Source organism: Pseudopodoces humilis, chromosome 24, assembly GCF_049639895.1.
Source record: "Pseudopodoces humilis isolate 2021_Gansu_Grassland_sample_001 chromosome 24, ASM4963989v1, whole genome shotgun sequence".
In the NCBI taxonomy this organism is placed as follows: Eukaryota; Metazoa; Chordata; class Aves; order Passeriformes; family Paridae; genus Pseudopodoces; species Pseudopodoces humilis.
This window is the reverse complement of record NC_142223.1, coordinates 4,152,573-4,177,431: the sequence shown is the minus strand read 5'-3', so window position 1 is coordinate 4,177,431 and position 24,859 is coordinate 4,152,573. Positions and strand designations below refer to the sequence as shown.

The 24,859-nt window shown below is 55.9% G+C and overlaps 1 protein-coding gene across 1 annotated transcript; it reads left to right on the top strand.

Annotated features, from left to right (window-relative positions):
- The first annotated feature begins 405 nt into the window (after nt 1–405).
- Nucleotides 406–24,855, top strand: TP73 (tumor protein p73). The gene is made up of 14 exons (XM_014257222.2): nt 406–457; nt 1,677–1,772; nt 2,416–2,539; nt 7,818–8,063; nt 19,055–19,241; nt 19,357–19,472; nt 19,919–20,028; nt 20,371–20,513; nt 20,845–20,933; nt 21,240–21,364; nt 21,769–21,923; nt 22,029–22,161; nt 22,863–22,956; nt 24,512–24,855. Exons 1-14 carry the CDS (start codon nt 447–449, stop codon nt 24,830–24,832), a joined length of 1,950 nt encoding a protein of 649 aa, XP_014112697.2. The 5' UTR covers nt 406–446; the 3' UTR covers nt 24,833–24,855.
- Nucleotides 24,856–24,859: the final 4 nt, after the last annotated feature.

Here is a 24,859-nt window from a genome sequence, read left to right as displayed (position 1 = left end):
ATCAGCACCAGGCAAATTTGAGGGAACCTATTTGTAGGTAAATTGACTGGTAAATTCTTTACCAACCCAGGGTAAAGCTTGGCACCAGGCTGTCACTATTGCTGCAGAGGTGCTTTCCCAGGATGAGCAGGGATCAGAGCAGCAGGGATGTGCCTTAACACCACCAACCACCCGACTTTGCCTTTGTATCCCTTAGTTCAGATCTCAAACATAGACACTAGCCTGGCTTTGCACACCCAGGCTGTGCTTTGAAAGAGTGAAAGGGAACTTCCAAAACACCCTTAAAATAGTCAGGTTTCTTGCCTTTTGAAAACGAGAGCAGCCACGTGGTTAGAGCTGGTGTCACCCATGATGACCACACAGCCGGGGCGGTGCGGAGGTGCTTTCTCCTCTGGAGGAAAAGGCCTGACTACTTCCTGAAGCTGCTCTGGGCCAGGGAAAGCAGCATGGAAGAAGGGTAAGGCCGCCACCAGTCCTATTCTGTCATCTGCCTCTGTTCTAGGCTTTTCTTCCTCTCAGAGCTGCCCGTAGGTCCTTTCATTTCCCTGTGTGTCAAACGTGGGATGTGGAGGGATGGACGGGAGAACAGACTCCGCCTGTTAGCTGTCCCTGACATGGGACCCGTGAGGAACGAGCCCTCCTGTGCCCTCCTGTGCCTGGGAATTCCTCCAGGCAGAGTGGCTGCGGATGCTGTGTTTTGTAGAAAGCAGCTCACGGGATCTACTGACGGGGAAAGCTTCCCTGCTTTCATTTTAACGCCCTCCCCTGCAGCCGCCCGGTCCCCAGCTGAGTCAGAGGGGCCACCCCGAGCATCCCTCACTCAGAGAGCAGCTGCCCTCAGTTTGGCAGCTGGCGCCCAAAAAGCAGGAAATGTCGGGTTTTCGCTATGAGATGTCGCAGCTGAGGTGGGACGCTAACACCAGCGTGGGTAAAAGGGGCAGCCAGATGTGCCTGGGGATGTCAGCCGGGGCAGGGGAGAGGTGCTGCTGCTTGCAGGGCAAGGGTAAGGGAGGAGGAAGATGGTTGCTCATAGGAGAAGGCAGCACCAGGCTCAAGATGGCTCTGTGAAACCTCCGACTCCAGCTGCTGGGTCCAAGAGGCTCTGGGCACACAGGGAGAGCTGGGCTGGGCTGCTTTCCTCCCGTGCCTGAGAGAGGCCAAGAATCCTTGTGCAGGGTGAGGGGAACGGACTGGACTGAGTGTGGATCTGGTTATGACTGTGCAGCAGCATCCAGGAGTCTGGCTGAAAAACAGATTCATTCCACTGAGCTTGGGTCATCTCTGCCTTCTGCCCTGGCCTGCACTGCTGGGAGTGTGGGCATTGTCCTCCACAATGGGCCATGGGGGTGTCCAGTGCTGTGGTCCCTCATGATGGGCTCTGAGGGGCTCTGGTCCTGTGTGTCCCCCACGATGGTTTGGGGGTCTCTGGTCGTGTGGGTCCCCCACGATGGTTTGGGGATCTCTGGTCATGTGTCCCCCACAAGGGGTCCCTGACCTCTGTGTCCCCTACCATGGGCTCTGGGGCTCTCTGGTCCCTGCCATGCTGCTGGGAGTGAGTTGGGACTGGGGCATGGCTGCCCTTGGACAGCTGCTTTGCTGGAGTGAGATGGCACACACAGCACAGCATGGCACAGCATGCTGGCAGAGCTAACCCTGCTGTTTCCCTTTGCCCCCAGAGTGATTTACCCTCTGTCAGACTCCCCCACTGTGAAGATGTCCCAGTCATCCCCAGCTGATGAAGGCACCACGTTCGAGCACCTCTGGAGCACACTGTAAGTGGAGTGGTAAATTCTCCCCACACCCCACGAGGGGTGTTTGGAGGCAGCAGTGGCTCTTAGCCAAAGACAAATCTTCTGCATCCTCTGCTTTCCACAGACACCTTTGCCACCTGGCAAATTTTGCTCCTTGGTTTCAGACTCTCTGCTCAGGGCATTCCATTTGCCAAACAACATGGCACTGTCTGTCTCATGGGTGGCTCCTTCCTCCAGGGCAGCATGGGGACAGTGTCAGGGCCAGAGCAGAGCTCCCCTAAAACTGGGGACCCTTAATTCCAAAATTAAACATCTTCCATCCCCACCAAGATGTTTGCAAGTCTTCTGGCCTTTGGGCCCCATGCTCTAATCCAGCAAGGGAGAAGGACTGTGCTCCATTTAATCTTCTACCCTCCTTGGTCCTCTCACATAAGAGCATCCCCAGGTGACAGATATGCTGGAGTAGCTGGGTGGATGCAAAATTTCCTACGTCTTTGCTTGCTTTACCTGCCAGGTAAAGCCTGCTCTGCCATGTGGAAATAAAAGCAGAGGATAGAGGAAGAGACTGGGAAAGGGGCAAGGTTTGAGGGGACTGCGAGTTGCTGGGGGGCACAGGATGCGTTGGAGAGCTGGGAAGATGACTGTGCCCTCACCTTCTCCTCAGGGAGCCAGACAGCACCTACTTCGACCTCCCTCCAGCCAACCCCACCGGCAGCAATGAGGTCTCCAACCGCACAGAGGTCACAATGGATGTGTTCCAGATGCGAGGCATGACCGACTCGGTGATGGTGAGTGTGCTCAGAAAGCAGGAATGGGAATCTGAACCCAGCACAGAGTTGATTTCCCTGCAGGAAACCCAGGGCTGGGGGCTCTGGGGGAGGCACTGGGGTGGTGCAGGGTCTGGTCACCTGTAATCAGTGGCACAAGGGTCAGTAAAACCGTAGCTATTTATTGTTAGATAACATCAGTGCAGGCAGCAGCGGGGGCTCAGAGCTCTGGGGGAGTACCAGGACAGCAGCAGAGTGTCATTCTCTCTGTGACAAACAGTGTGGAGTAAAAGCCATTTGTGAGCTGCTGCAGAGGCAAAGCTGCTGGAGGGGCATGCCGTGCTTGCAGCTCTGCTCCCACCACAGCCCCAGATCTGTGCCACTGTCCTTCCTGTGAGAAGCCTTTGCTTCTGTCTGAGGCAAAATCTTGGAAAAGCATCGTGGGCATGCAAGACATCCCAGCTGCTTGTGCATGTTCAGTGGTGCCCAGGAGCGTCCCTGAGGCTGCCCTGGCTGTTGGCTGTATCTTCCTGAGGAGAGCTGCTGTTTCCCTCCAGAAAGTCACTGTTTCCCTCCAGAAAGTCACTGTTTCCCTCCAGAAAGTCACTGTTTCCCTCCAGAAAGGCGCCGTTTCCCTCACTGACAGCTTGCCTCCCCTCCCCCAGCCCCTTTTCCCTCTCTTTCCGCTCACTTTCCCTCCCTTCCCTGGCCTTTCACAGCGGGCAGGAGCTGGGCAGAGTGCTGCTAATTGGGGCTGTGCCCCTCGCTGAGCGAGCCCTCACCTTTCCCCTCTCTCCTGCGGTAACCAAAGCCGAGCCTGGAGGGGCTGGAGCAGCCTGAGGTGCACGACAAGAAGTGCTCTGCTAACAGGATGTCAGCAACCTGAGGGAAAGGCTGGAGAGGGGAGAGGCTGTGGAGGGACCACTCAGTCCATGCTGATTCCCATGTTCTTGGCACATACTGATGCCAGAGTGGTGCTGATGCTCTGTGGCAGTGAGCAGGTCACCCTGCTCTGTCAGGCATCTACCCCTAACTATTCCTGTCTATCCCTCTTGCTATCCATCCATCCATCCTGCCGTCCATCCATTCCTCCACACATCCATCCATCCATCCATCCATCCATCATCCATCCATCCATCCATCCATCCATCCATCATCCATCCATCATCCATCATCCATCCATCCATCCATCCATCATCCATCCATCCATCCATCCATCATCCATCCATCATCCATCCATCCTTCATCCATCATCCATCCATCCATCCATCCATCCATCATCCATCCATCATCCATCCATCCATCCATCCATCCATCCATCTTCCATCATCCATCCCTCCACACACCCACTCATCCATCCATCCATCCATCCATCCATCCATCCATCCATCCATCCATCCATCCATCCATCCATCCATCCATCCATCCATCCATCCATCCATCCATCCATCCATCCATCTTCCATCATCCATCCCTCCACACACCCACTCATCCATCCATCCATCCATCCATCCATCCATCCATCATCCATCCATCCTTCATCCATCATCCATCCATCCATCCATCCATCATCCATCCATCCATCCATCCATCATCCATCCATCCATCATCCATCCATCCATCCATCATCCATCCACACACCCATCCATCCATCCATCCATCCATCCCTCCACACATCCATCCTCACCCATGCATGTCTGTCCATCCAGACAGAGGTAATTCCTCATCTCCCAGACACGGAGCTCTCACAGAGTCCCTGCACTGCCTGGTCAGTGTGAGGGGTGGGCACCTCAGTGTGCTGGTGACAGGTGCCAGCCCAGCAGGTCTCCAGCCCTGTGTGACTGGAAGAAGCTTTTGGGAGTGGGATCCGGGCAGGTTTGGTGGTGGAGCTGGACCCCTGCTCTCCCTGCAGTGGGAATGGTTGGTATCGCCCAGTCCATCACTGGGCAAGCTGGGACCTGCCCTGTGCTTTAATGAATAGTCATGAGGGACAGAAGGGGTGGGCCCCGTTTTGTTGTTGGATGCAGCGAGTTGACAGAACTAAGGGAGATGAAAAAAGCAAAAAAGCCAACAGACGGCAGCACACGGGTGGCCAACGCAGCATCCCTGGCGCTGCCTGCCCGGCCCCGCTCCCGCGCTTCTTCCTCCCACCCGCCACCGCACCCCGGCCGCCGCCCCGACCCCATGACTCCCGTGGCAGGAGGCTTCCCTGCTCTCCGTCAACCCCGAGACAACTAAAATGCTCTACATCAGCGACCCGATGCAGCATTACACCACGGTAGGTGCTGCTTGCTATGGACGGGGTTTGCTTTGATGCTCTTCTTAGAATTATCCTCCTCTTCTGGGGCACCTGCTCTGGCTCTGCCTGCCCAGCCTGAGTGCTGCTGCTCGGGATGCTCCAGGGGTTGTCCCAGTGCACGCCTGTGCCCATCCTGCGGCTGCAGGGGGGAACTGGGGCTGGTCCAGCCCTGCTCACGAGCCATGTTGGTGCAGGATGCTGCAGCCTCGGCAGTCGGTCACTGTTCCTCTTGCTTTGCCCCAGCTGCTGCTTGCAGAGCCCACGGTGTGATTTGAGCCTCAGGTGCCAGGGGTGCAGGGTTCCTTACCTGTGTGTGCACAGGTGGGAAGAGCATTTGCCAGAGCATCCATCCAAGGAACACCTGGAGGTGCTGGACACTACCAGCACCACTTTGTCATCCATTGGGGACCTCATCATCCGAGCCCATACCACACACCTGCCTCCCCAGGCAGGCTTCCTTTCCCTGGTGGAAATCCCTGGGATGGCAGGGCAGGTGAAACAATGCCTGTGCTGCAGGTAATACATTTCCAGCCCTGTCATCAAGTGTCAAGGTTGTTTCCTTAGGGAAAAGGGATTTGTGTCTGTCCCTGGCATTCGGAACAGTCCAGCACAGGCACAGAGGAAGTCAGAGAGAGAAGCAAATGGCTTAATTCCTGGTTTTACCTTAAGTGTACTGGTACCAAGCCTGTGTGTCCATTGCTGGGGCTGTTCCATGGGAGGTCGTTGCTGCAGTTGTGTGAATAATTGTCCCTGTGTGTGTATGTACATATTTACACACACACACACACAAAAACACTCCTGTCTTCGATTCATCTTTTAGGGAAATGTTTCCACAATTTCATCAATTTTGAACAGCAAGTCTTTAGTTTTGCCCACGCGCCTGACTCCAGGTCTCTCTGCCAGTAGATTCCCAAAGTCTGGGCACTCAGGATGCTGCCTCTTGCTTTGTACTAAGGCAGCCCAGCTTGGGGCAGCCAGCCTGGCTGGTAGAGGTGATACCCTGGGTCTTGTATCTCCGCATTCTTCCTGAGGGAAAGTTTTCTCCCATGCAGAGCTTGGGATGCTCCGTTCTGTGGCGGGTCCCCATTCTCTTTCCCATTTACAGCCATAGGCTTCAGCCACAAACAATCCTGTCTCTCAGCACAGGAGCAAAACAGCTCAGTCCTGATATTCCTGGATCAGCTGGGCTGCAAACAGCCCCATCCAGCAGCAATCCCTTTTCCCTTGCTGCTGTTCTCCGGGTTGATCCCTCAGTTTTGTCTATGCCACCTCACTGGCTCTGCCCTGCCCATGGACCCCGCAGCAGCTGCATTTCCCAGTTGGATGGCAAGAGCTTTCCTAACACGCCTGTTTTGCCAGAGTTTCTCGTAAGTTTTTCTCCAGGTGAAGCCTGGATTAAGGAAAGCTTGGCTTGTCTTTCGCTGGGCTATTTATAGAGTGGCAAGGAGGAACAGAGGGATTTAGGCACATATTTTAGGGGAGAAAATGGCTGGATGCGTAAAAGCAAGCCAGATCTTGTTCAGCATTCCTCCAGTTAGTCACAGGCTCCAACGACCTTGAGAGAGATGTAGGCAACAGGAGAACTTCCCTGGAGAAGGATGATTGCCTTTAAACCATTCCACATCGAAGAGGGTTGGGTGAGGTTGGGATCCCAAGTTAAAACACGTCTCCTGATTCCTGAGCCGTGAGCCTTGCAGCCCTTTGGAGAAGGCTGAGCCTGCTGGCGGTGCCCATGGCTGCTTGCATAGCTCTTGGCTTCCCAGAGCTGCCCCAGTGGGTGCTGGGGACAGGGACAGTCCCTGCCAGGCATGAGGGCAGTTGAGGGGGGCTGTGTCCCTGCTCCAGTGCAGGGAGCCAGGATGACACACTGCAATGCACCGGACACTGCACGTGGTCACCAGCACTGCCACTGCCACTGGGGCTGCAGGGTGAGAGCAACCCCCGGGCAGCTCAGGAACTGCAGATTTCTGGGGGAAAAAAATCTCACTACGACTGAGAAATGGATGTATTTGAGTCTGATTTTCTAATGAAATACTGAGGTCGTTTTAGCCATACAGCTCCTGGGAATGTCACTGTGCTTGGGTTGTGCCTGTGGGTAAAGGGGCTGCCAGCTCTTATTGGAAGAATCTGACAGTAATTGCTCAGAAAAGGAATAAAGAAAAAATAATGAAAGAAGACATTATTTGGTCCAATGGGTCTGGAATAAGAGCCAGGACCTGCCTAAGTGGGTCCATTTGCCCCGTGACTTTCCTGCAGTGCTCTGCATCGCGGCCGCATGCTTTATAGGTTTGAGGTTTTCCCAAACCTATAAAGAGCTGCACCAGGCACTGGGAGCAAACATCCCGCTGGGAAACCAGCTACAAACCACTGCTTGGGGCTGGCTGGCTCAGGGAAGCACGCCCGGGAGTGGTGTGTGGGTGTGTGTCCGTGAACACATGAGGGACAGGTTGGAAAAGAAGCTGGAAAACAGGACGGCCGCTCGGTATCACCATCGCGATAGAGCGATGTCATCAGCAGGGACTGCTGCTCACCTTGGCAGGGTGGCTTCACCGAGCTGTGACACTGGCTGCTGGAAGGGACAGCGGGGAGCAGAGCCCTGCATGCAGGACAGGGCTGTCTCTCTCTGCCTGCAGCGGGAGATCTCCCAACCCTGAGCAAACCCCGCAACATCGCTGCCTTCTCCCCACTGTCAGAAGCGTGGCTTTCCCAAGGCAGGTGCGCTAGAAATCCAGGACTGTGACACCGCGCTGCCTCCAGCGAGGATGGAGCAGCTCGAGGAGGGTGATTTAAGCGTATGGAGTGCATCCCTCACACAAGTGATGACCTGTCGGAAATCCCGAGCCACCCAGACCAGCTCTTTTGGCTCCCCTCCCGCACGCTGGCCCTTTAAGGAGGCTGTAACAGGACACCCCAGCCCTGCAGAAAGGTGGCTGAGGTTTCCCTGTCTCTAAACTGGCTGGTGTTTTCTTTTTTCCCTCCTCCCCTTTTCCCTTCCTCCAGTCCCAGTTCAATTTGCTGAACAACAGCATGGATCAGAGCATCGGCAGCAGAGCAGCCTCCACCAGCCCCTACAGCTCCGAGCACACCTCCAATGTCCCAACGCATTCTCCCTACTCGCAGCCCAGCTCTACCTTCGACGCCATGTCCCCGGCTCCCGTCATCCCCTCCAACACCGACTACCCTGGTCCCCACCACTTCGAGGTGACCTTCCAGCAATCCAGCACCGCCAAGTCAGCCACCTGGACAGTAAGTTGCATTCTTCTACCTCGGCTAGGGAGATGCTCAGCACCGCCGAGCGTGTCCTCACGGCCAACACCCAACGCGGCGGCGGTGGGGAGGCTCGCACGGGGCAGCTGCGGGATGCAGCCACCACTGATGGGGACTTCACCGGCACAGGTGGTGGCCCTGAGAAGCAAAGAGTGCTGGAAACATCAGTGCTTGCTTTCCAGGGGGTTTCTCCCAAAGGGGTGTGAAGCACAACGGCTGGGATGTCACTTCTCTCGCCTCAATTCCCTAAATTTTTGGTAAATGTCCTCCGAAAATAAATGCCCTGGGGAAGTACCTGCCTTGTTTTCACGGTGCTTCCCGGCGTATTTGCCAGCGGGTGCTGTCAGAGACGAGGCCGTGGGCAAGAGGGACCTTTGCTCGTGTCTCCCGGCGCCGTTCCCAGCTGTGCTGTAAATGCCTGCTTGTCACTTACAGTCCTTCTCCATCCCGTATTAGAGAAGTAACTTAATCCCTACAAGTCACAGCAAATAACAGAGCAGGTTTTTAAGCGCAGTAGGTTTTGATGCACGGAGGGACGGCCGCACAGCTCCTGCTGTCTGCTCGGGAGCCGGGATGCAGGTTTGGTCCACGGCTGCTCCGACCCTCCTGCTGCCCGGCACAGGAGAGCTCTGCGAGCAGGGACCCGGGGGCCGGGCACAGCGCACGGGGGCTGCTTTGCTTTTTGTGGCAAAAGGTCCTAAATTCTCATCCCTGCTGCTGGCTCAGCCCAGCGTTTTTAAGGAGAACCAGCAATTGCTGCCAGTGCCACAAGTGGCAATCCCGCAGTGGGTACCTCTGGAGTACCCGGGAGAACAGTTCACCACGCTTGAGCCGGGTGGGTTTTCTCCTCCAGGAAGCACTGGCAGAGCAGGAAGGTTGGGATGGGATGACTGACACCCCGCAGGAGCAACAGAGTTTCCTCCGGGGCTGCGTTTTGACATTGTCATGGAACGGGCAGAGCAGCCCAGCGATATTTAAGTCCCGGGTGTGATAATGACCTTTGTTTGCGGAAGGTGACGTGCTTAATTGACAAGACAGTCCTTCCTGCGGAGACAGAAAACATCCTCGGATGCTGTCGTGCAGGGACACCCCGGCGGGATGCTCCCGGTTGTCCTGGGGAGGATGCGGGCGGGGACGGGCTCGGGCAGCGGCCGCAGCGCTGGGGCTGCGTCCTGCCAGGGGTGAATGGAGAGGGAAAGCAGCAGCCAGCCGGCAGCGATCCGGGCTTTGAACTCAGCCGAATTCCCGGCTGGTGCAGTCCGGCAGCTTCCCCGCGGCCGGTGGCTGCTGCTTCACACGGACAGGGGACTTGGGACAGTGCCGTGGTTAAACACGACTTGCTCTCGCAGGGGTGGTTAATCTCCACTCTTTCCTCTGGCTTTCCTTGTGGGCTGTTGCTCAGGGATGTATTTCATTAGGAACTGAATAAACCGGAGGTCCCCGGGCAGGATGTGATTCCAGCCCACTCCTATCCCTGCTGGGGGATAGATAACTCCTATCAGTCACAGGTAAAGCTGCACATTCCTGTGCCGCTAAAGCGTCCCAATGGAAACCGAAACAAGGCACTGCAGGGTGGCTTGTCCCGGCACATAGGGATGGCGGCCAGAACGTGTCTGATGCTCGCTTGCCACTGTCCCCAGCTAGGAGTGCAGTGGGATGGAGCGGACACAGCGCAGCAGGGCTCCCCTCCTGAAAGCCATCCCATTCCCCTGGGATCTTTCCACGGTTCTAACCATAGGGAGCTCGACTGTCTCGCATCACCTTGTGCTGACTGTTCTCCTGTAGCTGTGTCCCACTGGCAGCTCAGCTCACCAGGACAGGATATGGCTGTTTTTCCCAAGCCTTTGTGGGAGATCAGGGCAGGCAGTGCCACACGATGCCCTCCCAGCCTTGGGGGAGCAGCTGGACCCAGGAGCCGCCCGGAGAACGTGTTCATTCCAGGGATGGCTGGGAGCTTCTGTGGAGGGAGCCACGGCTGCAAGGATGGGTCCTGGGAAAGGTCCAGAGTGAGGACTTGAATGCCTGAAGTGGCTTTAACACTCGGGAAGGCAGTCAGAGGTGTGTGACCCTCTGAGGCACGATGCTGGGGTGGCTGCATCCCCCAGAGCTGGGGGGGCTGCAGGGCCAGTGCCCACCTGCACTGGAGCTGAGCCTCGTGGAGAGCAGCAGTGGGTTGGCAGAATCTGGCACCCTGGAGAGCACAGGGGATGTTTCATTTGAAACAGAGATTCCTGTGGGATTGTCAAGGCAGGTGCAGCGTGTCCGGCTTGCCGAGGTGCCACATGAGGAATGGTCCTGCTGCAGTGACAGCTGGTGTCACCCATTGTCCTCCTGGCTGGGGCTGTCACAGGCATGGTCAGTGCTGGAAGATAAGGTCACTGCCTTCCACTCACTGTGAGCTCTGCAGTGCCACACCTGAGATTTTTGTCCTGGTTTAACAGGGCTCAGCAAAACAAATGTGTTCAGTGTTGTGAATGATCACACAAATAACACTGCATGGGACACTGTGAGCCTCCACAGGAGCTGGGAATACACATGTAATGTAAGGAAAAGCCACTGGGAAACGCAGGCACTTGGGAAGTGCCTGTTCAGTAGGTCTGGGGACAGAAAGGGACGTCTGACAGTGCAGTGATCGTCACACCAAGCACAGCAGGACCAACCATACTGGTGCTGTGCAGGACCTGCGTGGTTTGGGGCAGCACTCAGGAAGAACCAACCCAGCCTGCTCCCCCTGGGGAAGCCTCTTGGCTTTAGGGTATATTGAGCTTTGCCGCACCCAATAATTTATGCCAGGATGGCTGATCAATTCCCACAAGCACTGACCACAAGCTCAGCAGAGCCAACGCGCTGGGCAGCATTTTGGAGCAACGAGGGGTCCGCTGCACTGGAAGAAATCTCAGCTGAAGGTCTCTTGCAGTTTGGGGTTGAACCATGGAGGATCTGGCCATAGAGGAAAGGACAGCTGGTGAGCAGGCAATGCCAAAACAAATGGTTTGTGTGAGTCATCTTGTCAAAAGATTTGGCATCATATTTTGATATAATCACAAGCTGTGGTTGATGGAAGCGTGTAGCTCAATGGCCTCCTGGTTTTGAAGGGTTTTGACTAGAATCCCTCTGGGAGATGTGGCATTTCCTATTTTCCCTCACTTAGAAAAGGAGGCTCCTAAGCACAGATAAGCTGGCCCCTCTATAATCCTGGACAAGCGCTTGCCCTGCAGGGCTGGGCAAATCAGTGTCACCCAGGCAGGGGAGCCAAGTGTCTCCAAGCCCTGCCCACACACAGTGCTCCTGTCCACATTTCAAACCCTCTATTGACAAAACAGACATGGCCTGGGAGGGAGATGTGAAGAAGACAAACAGTTTGGAACAGATTCCTTGTAGAGCAATAGAAGAGAAACATTCTGCATGGAAGTTCTCCCCAAGAAGAGCAAGGGGGCTCGATCATGGTATGCCCAGGAGATAGTTCCTGATAGCAGCCAGCTCTTTAATCTAATAGCAAAAGACATAATGAGATCCAGCACTTGGAAGCTGAAGCCAGGCAAATTCAGACTAGAAACAAGGAGGAATATTTATTTTATTTTTTTTTTAGCAGTGAGGATAATTAACCATAGGAACAATTTACCAAGGAATGTGGTAGATTCTCCCAACTCCTGAAGGATTCAAATGAGGAGTCTGCATATCTCTCCAGAGATAAGATGTGCTTTAGCAGATACCCTTGACTCAATGCAGGAGGAGGAGGAAGGGGTCTGAGGGTAGCAGTGTGGACAATGGGACCAGAACATCATCGGCTGCTCTCCCTTGCTTCAAAATGCTGATTTTCTAATTTAGGAAATCTGTGAATGGAAAAGGGTGAAGCCTTGGGACTGACATTACCCAGCTCTGTCCTCACAGGGACTCTGGGCAGAGCTGGGTGACATTGTGGGTGACCCTGTCCCGACCCCCGGGCTGAGCTCTGAGTGTCACCACCAGCTCCGGACAGAAGCGGCCGCGCCTTCCCGTGCTGTGGGAAGCCCTCCAGGCTGCTGCCACCTCCCTTTTCATTTTTAATGGCCTTCTTATCGCAGAGAGCAACGGCCAGATGCCGAAAATAAGGTTTTCCCTGCGGGCTGGAAGCCCCCCTGTGGCAGGCAGGCCGCTGGGCGGGCCGGGAGCTGCAAGCCGGGGCTCGCCGGCATCCCGGAGCCACCGCGGCCCCGCTGCCCGCAGCTGCCCGGACACGCTGCAGCCGCAGCCCTTCGCGGCGCTTTTCTCGCCGCAGCCCCTCGCCACGCCAGCCAGCTGGTAACTGACGGATAATTAGGATTTTTCTCAAGTCGGGTTGGCGGCGGAACGGGGCTCCCTCCCGGCCGGACGCTGTCGCAGGTGCCGGAGCTGCAGAGGCGTTAATGGGGTCTTTGGCCTCCCGCGGCCGGGCTGCGGAGGGACGTGCGGGATCGAGGCCGTGGTGCGGGGGAGCTGCCTGGGCACACACGGAGCCCCTGGAGCCGGGGGGAGATGGACAAACACCCGAGCAGGCAGGCAGGGGCGTCTCTGACACAGGCGTGGAGGGTCTGAACCACACCCAGGGTGTTGATGCTGTTTGAGGCAGCAAACAGCCTGCGAGGGAAAGGCTGGACAGGTCCGCAGCCCAGGGGAGCTGCTCCTGCTCCCATGGATGACAAACAGCAAACCAGCCTGCATCCCAGTGCTCAGCCAGCGGAGATGGCAGCGTGGGACTGGTTCCTCTTGCTTGATAGATCTTGCAGCTGGAGCATGGGCACTGGGGAGCTGAAATGCTTTCTCTGGTCCTGACTGAATGAGGAGGATGGGAGTGATTGGTGTGCTGGGAGGCAGGTTCTTCCTTGTGTGTCCCAGTTGCTGTCCGTGGCTTTTTGGGGTAGAGGCAGATACGAAGAGGAGCGAAAATTCTTCAGGAGCATCTCTGTACCAAGAACCCCCTCTGCAAACTCTCTGGCAGTGAAAAGATGGCACCTTTCCATATCCCAGGGAGGTTGCTGTCCAGCAGCCATGGCCTGGAGATGATTTGGGCCTCACACAGCTGAGGACGCTGAATAGCTGTGCAGATGAGCACAGTGGATATTTTGGTGTGCCAGAAGTTGGAAATCAACCCCAGCACCTGCCTGCTCCAGAGCCCATGGAAGCGAACCCACTGGAGGCTTTCCACCAGCTCTCTCAGGGTGTGGATGAGGCTCCAGGAGCTCCAGACACAATGGAATTAAGAAAAAAGGCAAAGGAATTCGGTGTGTGATGTTCCAACACGATCCCGCTATCAGCTCCACTATCTTGAACGTGTCTGGTATGCACAGGTCAAGGGAATGGCTTCCTGGCAATGCTGCTCCATCAGGAAGGCAAAGCTCCCTGGCAGGAGAGGTGGGAGAGGGTTGGGAACCCTGATCTCCAGTGTATGGGAGGGGGAAAGGATGCTGGTGTGCCCTTGGCAAGCCCACTCACTGCCCATGCCCACTGCAGGCAGTGGCTGAGACAGCAGAGGAGCAGCCCCTCCTGTGTGGCACAGCCCTCCTGGGATGCTCCAGAGCCAGCCCCCCTAAATCTTGCTCTTGCTGTGCTGGTTTTCATATCTCCTTCCCAGCAGCAATTCCCAAGGCCAGCTCAGCCTCCTCTTCCCTTCCCTCTCCTCCCAGCCTGCTCCCTGCATCCTTGGCAGTGTGAAGTAACCTCCTTGCTGAATTTGTGGCTTCCCTTTTTGGGAGGGAGGGAGCTCTGGGCTCTGAGGGGATCTGAGTATCCACCACACAGAGGGAGTCAGATCCACAAGAAGAGATGAAACCTCCAGAGTGCCAGTACTGGATCAGCAGTGAGAGAGGTCCCAGCTGGAAGTTATTTTAAGGATGTGCTCACTGGGGAAAGCTGGGAGAGGAGTCCTTTGGGGGCAAACCAAGGAATTTTAATTAGCAGTAATAGCATGCTAATTAAGGGAGAAGAACACGAGCTGGAGCACAGGGAGCCTCCCTGTGCTGCTCTGCTGCGAGGCCCTGAGACCTCAGTGGTCTGTAAGGCTGGGGGACTTGTGGGGGGCAGAGGCCCCTTGCAGCTGATGATGGCTGGGGTGATCAGGGGGCTCTGCTGAGTGCCTTGAGACCCCCTGTCCTGGGCACAGCTGGTGGTGGCTGGAGTCACCCCAAGGCATCACTGATGTGGTACTGAGACCACAGGCACAGGGAGGTGAGTGTTGGGGCATCCCTTATGACCATCACCCCAATCCATCATTATTGTGGTGCAGGGACTGGGAACATGGGGAGATGGGTTTTGGGGCGTCCCTTATGACCCTGATCCGTCACTGCTGTGATGCAGGGACTGGAGGCACAGGGTACCAGGGTACCTCCTACAGCCATCCCCAGGGCAATATCCCCACTGTCCAGCCCACCTGTGTGCTGGGCAGGTACCTCAGGCCCCACTGGACACTCCCCTCTCAGACACCAGTGATACTCAAACCTGGCTCATAGTAAATGAGCAACAAAGTAGCTTGGGGAGGAATTTCCAGCTCAGTGAGGAGTTTACAGGCCGGTGATTAAAAAATGGTTATTAAAAAAAAATTAGACAGAGAAAAAAAAATTAGCTGTGCCGCCGGCACGTCTTCCAGGATCTGTCGTAACAGATTCGTCCGAGCCGGTTAACGGTATTTGCGGTTTGCAAGATGCTACATGTCTGGGGAAGATGACAGACACGTTATTATCACCTCTCGGCTGCGATCTGCCCCAACCTGTCCCAGGATGCAGCTCTGCAGCTGCTTGCCGGGGAGTGCAAGGAAATTAGCAGCCGGAGGCAGCACTTTTCTTCTCTCTGCCTTGCCAGGCCAGTGGCTTTATTGGGGATCCATTGACTGCAGTCCTGGACACGTCTTGAGTAAAGCTAATGAGAAGCCTGGAATGTAGGAGAAAAGGAGGAGGTGGCTGGTAGGGACGGGGGGAGGATTTGTGGAAAAAGCAATTGTTGAGCAAATCATTTCCTTCTAGAGGGAAAGGAGGCCTTGGCTGCGCCTTCCCCAACAGGCAAGTCTAGACGCTTCGGTGTCAACAGTTGAAGATAAATAAGATTTTATCAGCTCCAAATCTGTTGGGACACATCCTCCTAGCGGTTCTGCTGCCCAGGGACAGCCGGGCAAGATGGACTTCGCCAGGAGGTCTTTCCAGGCAGAGGATTCAGGTTATTTTTTGTGCAAGGGAAAACCACCTCTCCCTGCTCATTTCCTGCGTGGGGAGGCAGCCCTGGAGCAGTGATGGCCTCTGGAGCCATCTCCTGGTCCTCTCTCGGGGTGGGCAGTGATGGATGCTGAGACTCCACATCACTGCTGCATCCATGAGCCATTGTGGGACATTCACTCAGTGGAATCTTGGTGTCCAGAACACTTCCTTGGGGCAGCAGCACCAGGATAACCATGGTGAAGCCCCACAGTGATCTCATCTCACTGAAAAGCAGCTGCGTTTCAAAGACATCCAAGGACTCTTTGTGGTACCAAGCTCTTGGGGAAACAGAGCTTAGAGCTGATAGGCTGCTAGGAGTTACATAATTTGGCTTCTCCGTTTTTTGGCTTATTCCTAGTGCTCTGGACAGACAGCAGTAGCAGGGAAGAGACAGAGACAGAGCTGGCATCACAGTGTCAGCTCAGAAGCTGAGGGTGACACTGGCAGCTGCAGGAAATCCCAGAGAAATAGAGCTTCTGTGTTCCCATAGGCTCCAGGGGAGACTGTCAGTGCTGCTGCTGCTGCTCTGTGCTGGCTCAAGCAACCCAGCACCCACAAGCCACAGAAACCATTGTGTTCCTCACACACATGGTAACACACAATAACAGACACTCTCCGATGTCCTACAGGAACAGAGATGACCTGAGTCCTAATGTAAGTCTGGAGATAGACACCAGCGGTCCCCAGGGCAGAGCAGGGTGTGGAGACACAGGCAGGAGTCTGGCTTCTTTGTACATGGGAAAGGAATCCTGGAGCTGAGGTCTGGACATGCCAGGAAGGGGTTCAGGTGGCCCAAGATGTTGTTCCTGTGCCAGCAGCAAGCTGGCCACAGCTCAAGTGACCTGAGCTTTGGCTGTGACCCAGCTGCCACATGTCCTGAGAGGTCAGTTTGTCCAAACACTGCAGAATGGGAAGGATGTGGGTGAATAGACTGGTGAGGTTCCCCCAGCACAGGTGGCAGGAACACAGCCATGACACACAGGGAGCCGAAGCAGCAATGCGGCGGCGCTGGTCTGTGATTAAATCCCAGCGTTTTCATCTCTGAGTTCTGTTCTGCCACTGCCTCGTGTCACACTTGAGGAGCCCATGCTGCCTGTGGTCCCTGCAAGGTGCTGTGAAGGGTATGGCTGTGCTGGGAGGTACCAGGGCCCCAGGTGATGCAGCACAGGCTGGCAGAGATGTGCATGGGGCAGATAATTATCAAATTATCAAATACAGATAATGGAGGAGAGAGGTGTCTGCCCAGGGACATTCTGCTCAGCACAGGTTTTGCTATCTCGTGCAGAGAGTGTATTGCCAAGCTGGGGATGCAGTACAGCTGGGGATGCAGAACTTCCTGGGATCCCAAAAAGACGAATCTGGCTGTCCTGGTGGCCCTGAGCAGTGTGGGTCTGCAGGGTTGGGGGCACTCAGCCCTGGCTGCGGCTGGAGACACAGCACAGGATGGCTCTACACAGAGAGAAATCAGGACTGCAGCTGCCCAGGACACAGCCTGGACTTTTCTTGCCCAGAATTATCAGCAGGGAGTTCCTTAAAAGAATAGTTTGTTATTGTGGAGGGATCTTTGAAGGCGATCCCGGAGCTGTTGGGACACGATAAGGTTATCAGCGGAGGCAAGTCTGCACGGAGCGGCCGCCTTCCCCCTGCAGGGCATCACTCTGCTATTTAACAGAGATTTATCCATGTCATAACATGGTATAATGAGAGAATTTGTTACCAAAGAACTTGCCATAATGCACCTCTGCTCCTCCAGAGCAGTTATAGTTCTCAGGCATGTTGAGGGCTGCCCGGGAATGTCTACATGAAAAGATCCTTTGACAGGAGTTGTCAGTATTTTAACACCTGGCAAGGAAGAACCCCCTCCAAATAACCCTTCTTTTGCCATGGTGGCTCCTCTAAACGAGGGTGTTAAACCCCATCGTGGTGGGTGAGTGAGTCCCATGGTCTGTAGCCACATGGGAGTTTTGGCCAGGCAGAGCAGGGTCACCACACTGTGAGTGCAGCCCACGCTTCCAGCTCAGGCCTGATCCCTGAGAATCCCTGCTGGGGATGCAGGATCACGCCCAGGAAGCTAACCTGGCCATGGAGTCAAGATGTAGTCAGCATCATCCGGTGTGAGTGCAAATTTGGGGATTTTAGTGGATGTTTCCAAGTATCCTCATTTGTTGGGCGAGTCAAAGTGCCTACAAAAATAAGGATTAATTCTTGTTGTCAGGTTCAAGTATGTGTTACACCTCTCAGTCACCATCCTCCAGTAACCACAGCATCTTCCTGCTCTCCCCAGCGCTGAGCAGGTTCTGAACTTGGGACACTGAGGGTAACCCACTGAACCTCCAGGTACCTGCTGCTGGCTACAACCAGTCCAATGCTGCAGGAGCTGCTGCTGTTTGCCTTGGCAGAGCCTCTGCCCTTTATGTCACCCCAGAACTTCCCCAGAGACCACCTAAATGAGGCAAACCTGGAAATATTTCTCTTGTTTGCCATGTCCCAGTCCTGGTGTTGGGATCACCTTGCTCAGCCACAGGCAGATCTCCTGCATCCGGGCAGCAGGACTGGGAGACACAAATCCTTCCTGCCTGATCCACAGCTGCACTGGGACACGCTCGTGGCCAGGAAAAGTGGGTACTGAGCCACCACTGTCAGCCCCTGAACAGCCTCCAGCCCTGTGCTGAGCCCCCATTCTGGGCAGCCCCCACTCAGGAGCCGCCCGGCATGGGGAGAGCAGAGCCTCCCCTCGGCACACCTGTATTTGGATGGCTCAGGACAAGCTTTAACATCCCCACAAATGCTCTGCACGGTGGTATTTTTTTGGCAGCGGGTGCTGTGTTGTGGGGATGAGATAAAATACCTGGAGCGGGAACATGCCCTGCCATGCAGGGACGGGCTGCTCCGAGCACAGGGGTGGGCTGGTGTATAGCAAACACATTCCTTGTGAGATGGAAAACAGCATGGCACGGCTGAGGTGGAAGGGAATTGCACATCCCCACACCTGGGCAGTTCCTGGAAGGTGAAGGACAGGCTCTCCTTCCCCAGCCCTGCTCTGGAGGGACACACTGCAGACCCCAGAGCTTCCCCCATCCAAGGGCCTTGTGAGAGGAGTTTGCCACTGAGAAATCCCCACTGTGCCCTCACAGGGAGGAATTTGGTGGCCACAAACCATTTTCTACTCAGAGGTTAAAGTTGGTACTGCCTCTAGCTGCCACAGAGCATCCTCCTCCCACAGCCAACTCAGGCAGTGGTCCCCATCATTTCCCTACCCCATCCTCTCCCTGAATCACTGCTGCTGCAAAGGATTGAGTCAGGATCAGGACAAACCCGTCTGTGGGTTTGTTTCCCAGGTCCTGCCTAATCAGCTGTGACACTGCTAATGGCATCAAGCACGATTTCCTCAGGCTGTGGTGTGTCACCCTTGGTCAGGAGCCCTGTGTGAGAACAGACTTGGGAATGTTTCCAAAACAGGCTGAGTGATGCACGAATGATGGTTTTGTTGATTTTCAGTGAGATTCCCTCTGTCTCAGTGCAGTTGTGCCCTGCTCTGCCAGAGCCTTTGCCCATCTGGGAAACTCTTCCCTGCCCCAGGAGGTGGCTGTGTCTGGTTTATGTGGAAAGCAGAAACCACATAATGTGGGTGAAATAATCAGATTTCAACATTTCCAGGGGAAAGGGAACACCTTTACACCAGAGCAGCACAGGAAGCTGAGGCTGGCCAGGGGAGCACCCTCCACCTCACCAGTGATGCTCACCTGAGGGATGTCTCCTCTTTTCCAGTACTCCCCGCTGCTGAAGAAGCTCTACTGTCAGATTGCCAAGACATGCCCCATCCAGATCAAGGTGTCCACCTCGCCGCCCCCAGGCACCATCATCCGGGCCATGCCTGTCTACAAGAAGGCAGAACACGTCACCGAGGTGGTGAAGCGCTGCCCCAACCACGAGCTCGGCCGCGACTTCAATGACGGTGAGGGCTCTAAGCTGTGCCCACACACACACGTCCCTTGTGTCACAGCCCTCGTGCACACGGGATGAGCGCCCTGGGCAGCAGCCCTGGCTCTAACTGGAGGTTTGCCCTGCAGGCCAGTCAGCCCCTGCCAGCCACCTCATCCGGGTGGAAGGCAACAACCTGTCCCAGTACGTGGATGACCCGGTGACGGGGCGGCAGAGCGTGATGGTGCCCTATGAGCCACCACAGGTACCCGGCTGCTCGAGGCAGGGGGAAGGACCAGCCCCTGCCTCCCTGGTTTGGGCTGCTTGGCCCAATGTCCCCCTCGCCCTGGCACATCTCTGTGCTCGCCCCCAAGTGGTGGCAGCTACACTCCAGAACCTGCAGCTCCCAGCCCTGTGAAGCATCCCAGAGCAGCCTGATCTTGGGAAGTGGGGTGTAATGGGATATCCCCTGCAGTCCTGCCCCGGGTGTCCCCACAGTCCTTGTACAGTCCTTGTACCATCCCCACACCATCCCCAGTGTTCCCCTGCTCATCCCGCCGAAGCACCAGCCCTGTGCCAGAGGGTCCAGCCCTGATTCTTCACTCCTGGGGGATCCCAGCCTGCCTCCCCTCCTCTTCTCCACTCCCCGGGGATCCCATCCTGTCTCTCCTCACACTCCCCGCTCAGCACCTGCTCTCCCCTCCCGGGCAGGTGGGGACCGAGTTCACCACCATCCTGTACAACTTCATGTGTAACAGCAGCTGCGTGGGAGGGATGAACAGGAGGCCCATCCTCATCATCATCACCCTGGAGACGAGAGAGTGAGTGGCTGCGGGAGCAGGGATGGGCATCCCACTGCGGGAGGGCTGGGGAAGGAACCTTCCCCTGCAGGGAGCACCCCCAGGGAACCGGACGGGGCAGCCCCAGCTCGTTGCACAGGAATGCTCCCCTCTGCCAGCTTGGAAAAGGGCTGGCACGGAGGGACCAGGGACCCGGCCCAGCAGCTGGAGCCTTCCTCTGCCCCAGGAGCGCCTCTTCCCCAGGAGCCAGCTGCTGAGGGGCTCCGTTGCTCCCTGAGGGTCGCGGATCTGGTTTCTGCCTGGATTGAGTCCCAGTGCCCTTCCCAAGGGGAAGCAGGGTCTCTGATGGCTCTGTTCTCCCAGCGGCCAGGTCCTGGGGAGGAGATCCTTCGAGGGGCGGATCTGTGCCTGTCCCGGCAGGGACCGGAAAGCCGACGAGGATCATTTCCGAGAGCAGCAAGCCCTGAACGAGAGCACGGCCAAGAACGGCAATGCCAACAAGCGCAGTGAGTCCCCTGTCAGCGGGTGGGGGGCTCAGGGCACCCGAAATCCCTGCACTCCTGACGTTGGGGCTCAAATCCACACTCAGGGATGATGTTTTCACCTTTCTCCACTAAGCCTCATAAGTCGGACCCCGCCCCTCTCTCCACAGAGCCCAAAGATACCTGTGCATGGCTCTCGTGGCCAGATATGTTTGGTCATTATTGACAATAGCAAAGGGACACTCCCATGCCAGGCCCCAAGAGAATGGTTTTAGCGTCCTGCACAGCTTGAAGTGCTCCCTGCCATATCCTATCTCCCACGACTCCACCAACTCTCTTCCCCTCTCCTTTCCAGCCTTCAAGCAGAGCCCCCAGGGCATCCCAGCGCTGGGCACTGGCATTAAGAAACGGAGGCACGGGGAGGAGGAGATGTACTACGTGCCTGTAAGTGTGGGTGTGCTGCAGCTGGGTCAGAAATTGGCTTGGGACAGCAGTGGCACCATCTCCTCTGCCAGAAGCACCTCGGGGAGGGGATGTTGGGCAGGCTGGGGCTGCACAGGCTCTTGTAGGACAGCAGGGGCCTTGGCAATAGGAGCAAAAGCATCCATGGACAGACACATGTCCAAGGGATTCCGGCATCCCAAACAGTCCCTGGCCACAGTGACAGTCTGGGTGGAAAAAAGGGAGCATGGGGAATTGGCCAGGTGGGACAGCAATAAAGCAAAGTCCTGGTCTTGTTCTCTCCTCCAGGTTCGAGGCCGGGAGAACTTTGAGATCCTGATGAAGATAAAGGAGAGCCTGGAGCTGGTGGAGCTGGTCCCACAGCAGCTGGTGGATTCCTACCGGCAGCAGCAGCAGCAGCTCCTGCAGAGGCAGTGAGTCCTGCCACAGCCCCCGAGATCCTCACAGCCCCTGAGACCGTCAGAGCACATGTGACCCCCAAAGTCCCAGAGACCCTAACAGTCCAAGAGACCCCCCCACAACCCCTGAGACCCCCACAGTCCCCAAGCACCCCCCAATCCTCCAGGTCCCTGCAGCCTCCTGAGACCCCCACAGTTCTAAGACCTCTGCCATCACCAAGACCCCCATGGTCCCTAAGATCCCCCCGGTCCCCCAGAGCCCTACAGCCCCCCCAGACCTCTGCAGTCCCTTGAGACCCCCACAGCCCCTGAGCACCCTTGGTAGGGAGGCCTGATGGACTGGAGCTCCCTCCAGGCCAGAACAGGGCAGCTCCATCCCACTCACCCCAGTCTGACCAGTGTGTTCCCCTCCCAAACAGGAGCCAGCTGCAGACACCATCTTCCTACGGCCCCGTCCTTTCCCCCATGAATAAAGTCCACGGTGGAGGAATCAACAAGCTGCCCTCTGTGAACCAGCTGGTGGGGCAGCCTGCCCAGCACAGCTCCAGTTCTGCACCCAGCCTGGGCCCCATGGGTACGTCCTGCGTCACCAGGCCGAGCACAGGGCTCTCCCTGCCCAGGAGTGGGGGTTATCGGGTCTGGGTGGTGTCTGATGGGTGTGTTTGTTGCCACTGCCCAGGACCCGGAATGCTGAACAGCCACCCCATGCAGACCAATGGAGAAATGAACGGGGGCCACTCATCCCAGTCCATGGTGTCCGGCTCACACTGCACACCCCCGCCACCCTACAACCCTGACCCCAGCCTTGTCAGGTAGGGCAGGCACCCGCTGTCCTGGCTGTCTTGTCCTCTGTTCCTTGCTGTGTCCCCCGCTCTAACCTTCCCATCTGTCTGGCAACTGGTCAACTGGCCACTGGCCCCAACTGAGAAATCACTGCTGTTCCTCTCACCTCAGCAACCAAAGCCCAGCTACCAATCAGTCAGAAATCCCCACTGCCCTCATAAACCTCTCTGGAATCTGTCCCTGATCAATTAGAAATTTAAATACATCCAAAAGAGGGTCTTGTCCTACATGTCCAATGGCATGTGGCTTTATGAGCTTCCCCTTCCCCTTCCAGCAACACCTGGAAATGGGTCCATGTGGATTATTTCAATCAGAAATGCATTAACAGCTCTGCAGGTTTTTAATGTTTTGGCCTTTAAAAAGACCACGGATGCTTTGACAGACCTTGGGCCAGCATCCACACAGGGCAGAGCCCAGAGCATGCCCTGATCCCCCTCCCCAGAAGATTGAGCTCCCTCATATTATATGGGTTCTGAGCCAAAATCTCAGGCAATCAGGAGAAAAACATCTGTAGTTTTAGGAATGAACATAACCCCACATTTTGCTTTGACCTTAGTGGCAGTGGAGCTGTCTACATCCCCCATCTGACATGGTCTGTCCCACAGAGATGGGACACAGCTGTTGTTCATGAGAACTTAATGCCACTTTATTTTCCAAACTTTCTCTGCAGTTTTTTAACAGGATTGGGGTGTCCAAACTGCATCGACTATTTCACCTCACAAGGGTTACAGAATATTTACCACCTGCAGAACCTATCCATAGAGGTAAATGCTTTGGGGAGATCTGTTCTTACCACTTGTTTCCAGCAGCTGTTGGTCTGAAAAGCAAAACCAAAGTGTTTTGGAGGAAGGGAAACCTGTGCCCCAACCCCTCACACAGAACATGTGCTCCCAGGATCGATGCCTGTCATTCCTGTCCCCTTGATGGTCCTTTGGAGGCTATAGCTCAGGCCTTGGTAAAAATCACAGCCAGTCCCAAAAAACCACAGCCAGCCCCAGCTGCTTCCTCCAGACTCTCAGAAACAAGAGAGATCAAAGATTCCCAGGCAGAGCTCAGGGACATTTTCCACCTAACACAGAGAACACTGTTGAGGTGCTCAGTGGAACACCGCAAATCCCATGGAGCCAGCAGGGAACCCCACTGCACTTCAGGGAGATTTAATCTGGTCTCACCTCTTCCCCTGCTAACCTTTAAAATGAAAAAGGCTGAAACAAGGGAGTTGAGCCCAGGGCATTTTTATTAAGGGAAGTCTGGAACAAAATAGCTGAGGTCAGGCAAAAGCTGTCAGAAAAAGCATGGAGGGGATGCTGGAAATACCTGTGTGTGCCCAGAGCATCAGCCTCTGCGGCTGCCACACTGTGGTGCTGGTAACAGGGGCAGCACTGGAGCCAGGGCTTCCACAGCCCATCAGAGGAACAAGAAAAGGGAAAACAAAAAATAATCCTGAACCCTTTGAGCTGTGGCAAGCCCTGTAAATCCTGGAGTTTGTGTTTTGGCTGAGACAGAACGCCTGCCCAACCCTGTTTTGACCCCGTTTTGCCCCAGGCAAGTGTAGCAGTGTCTCTACCTGCCAGCTACAACATCCCGCGGGAGAGATGATGATTTGTCACTGGTGGCTGGGGCCAGTTGTGTAACCTGAGCCTGGTTTTGCACCATTTGCTGAACTAACTCCATGACCGTGTGTCAGCTGTCCAAGGAAATGTTTAGGAATCGCCAAAACTTGTGTCAGGGCAGAGCTGTGTGTCTGAGTCGGCATTTGTAGCTACTAATTGCATACTCGCTGTCTGCTCCAGTTAACACTCCCATGAGTCTCTGTGTTGGCATTAACATGGATCCCTGGCAGCTCCCCCCTGTGCTGGTGTGTGTCCCCAGTCTGAGGTCACCCACCTCTCCTGGTGTCACCCACCTCAATGCTCGATGCTGGTGCTGCTCCAGCCTCCTGGGCCAGGGCCAGAGCAGAGGCCATCCCAAGTGCACAGGCACAAGGATGCTCCACATGCTGCTCTACAACCTGTGTCCGAGGGGAATGATCCCTTCCTTCCCTTCCATTTCCACATCAGTTTGATGTGAGCCCCTCCCAAAACAATAACGAAAAGTCTCCAACCTGCAGAGATGCGGTTGAGTGACTGGGTTACAAACAAGAAATAACCCAGGGGATGGGATGATGCACCCATGGCCACGGCAGGAGGTCCAGCCTCGCTCCGTTGGGCATCGTGCCCATGTATCCCCCCCAAAAGCGTGACCTGGGGGTCCAGGGCTCTCTCCTGCTGATACAGGCACATCTCTGCCAGCTACGCCTCAGCCGTGTTGTCCTTGCAGGATCTCGGAGCACTGAAGATCCCGGAGCAGTACCGGATGATCATCTGGCGGGGTCTGCAGGAGCTCAAGCAGAGCCACGACTACGGGGCCCAGCAGCTGATCCGCTCCAGCAGCAACGCCTCCACCATCTCCATCGGCAGCTCGGGCGAGCTGCAGCGGCAGCGGGTGATGGAGGCCGTGCACTTCCGCGTGCGCCACACCATCACCATCCCCAACCGCGGCGCGGCCGACGACTGGGCCGACTTTGGCTTCGACCTCCCAGACTGCAAATCCCGCAAACAGTCCATAAAGGAGGAGTTCACGGAGGGAGAGATCAACTGAGGGGCTCCAGAGGTGGCAGCGAGACAC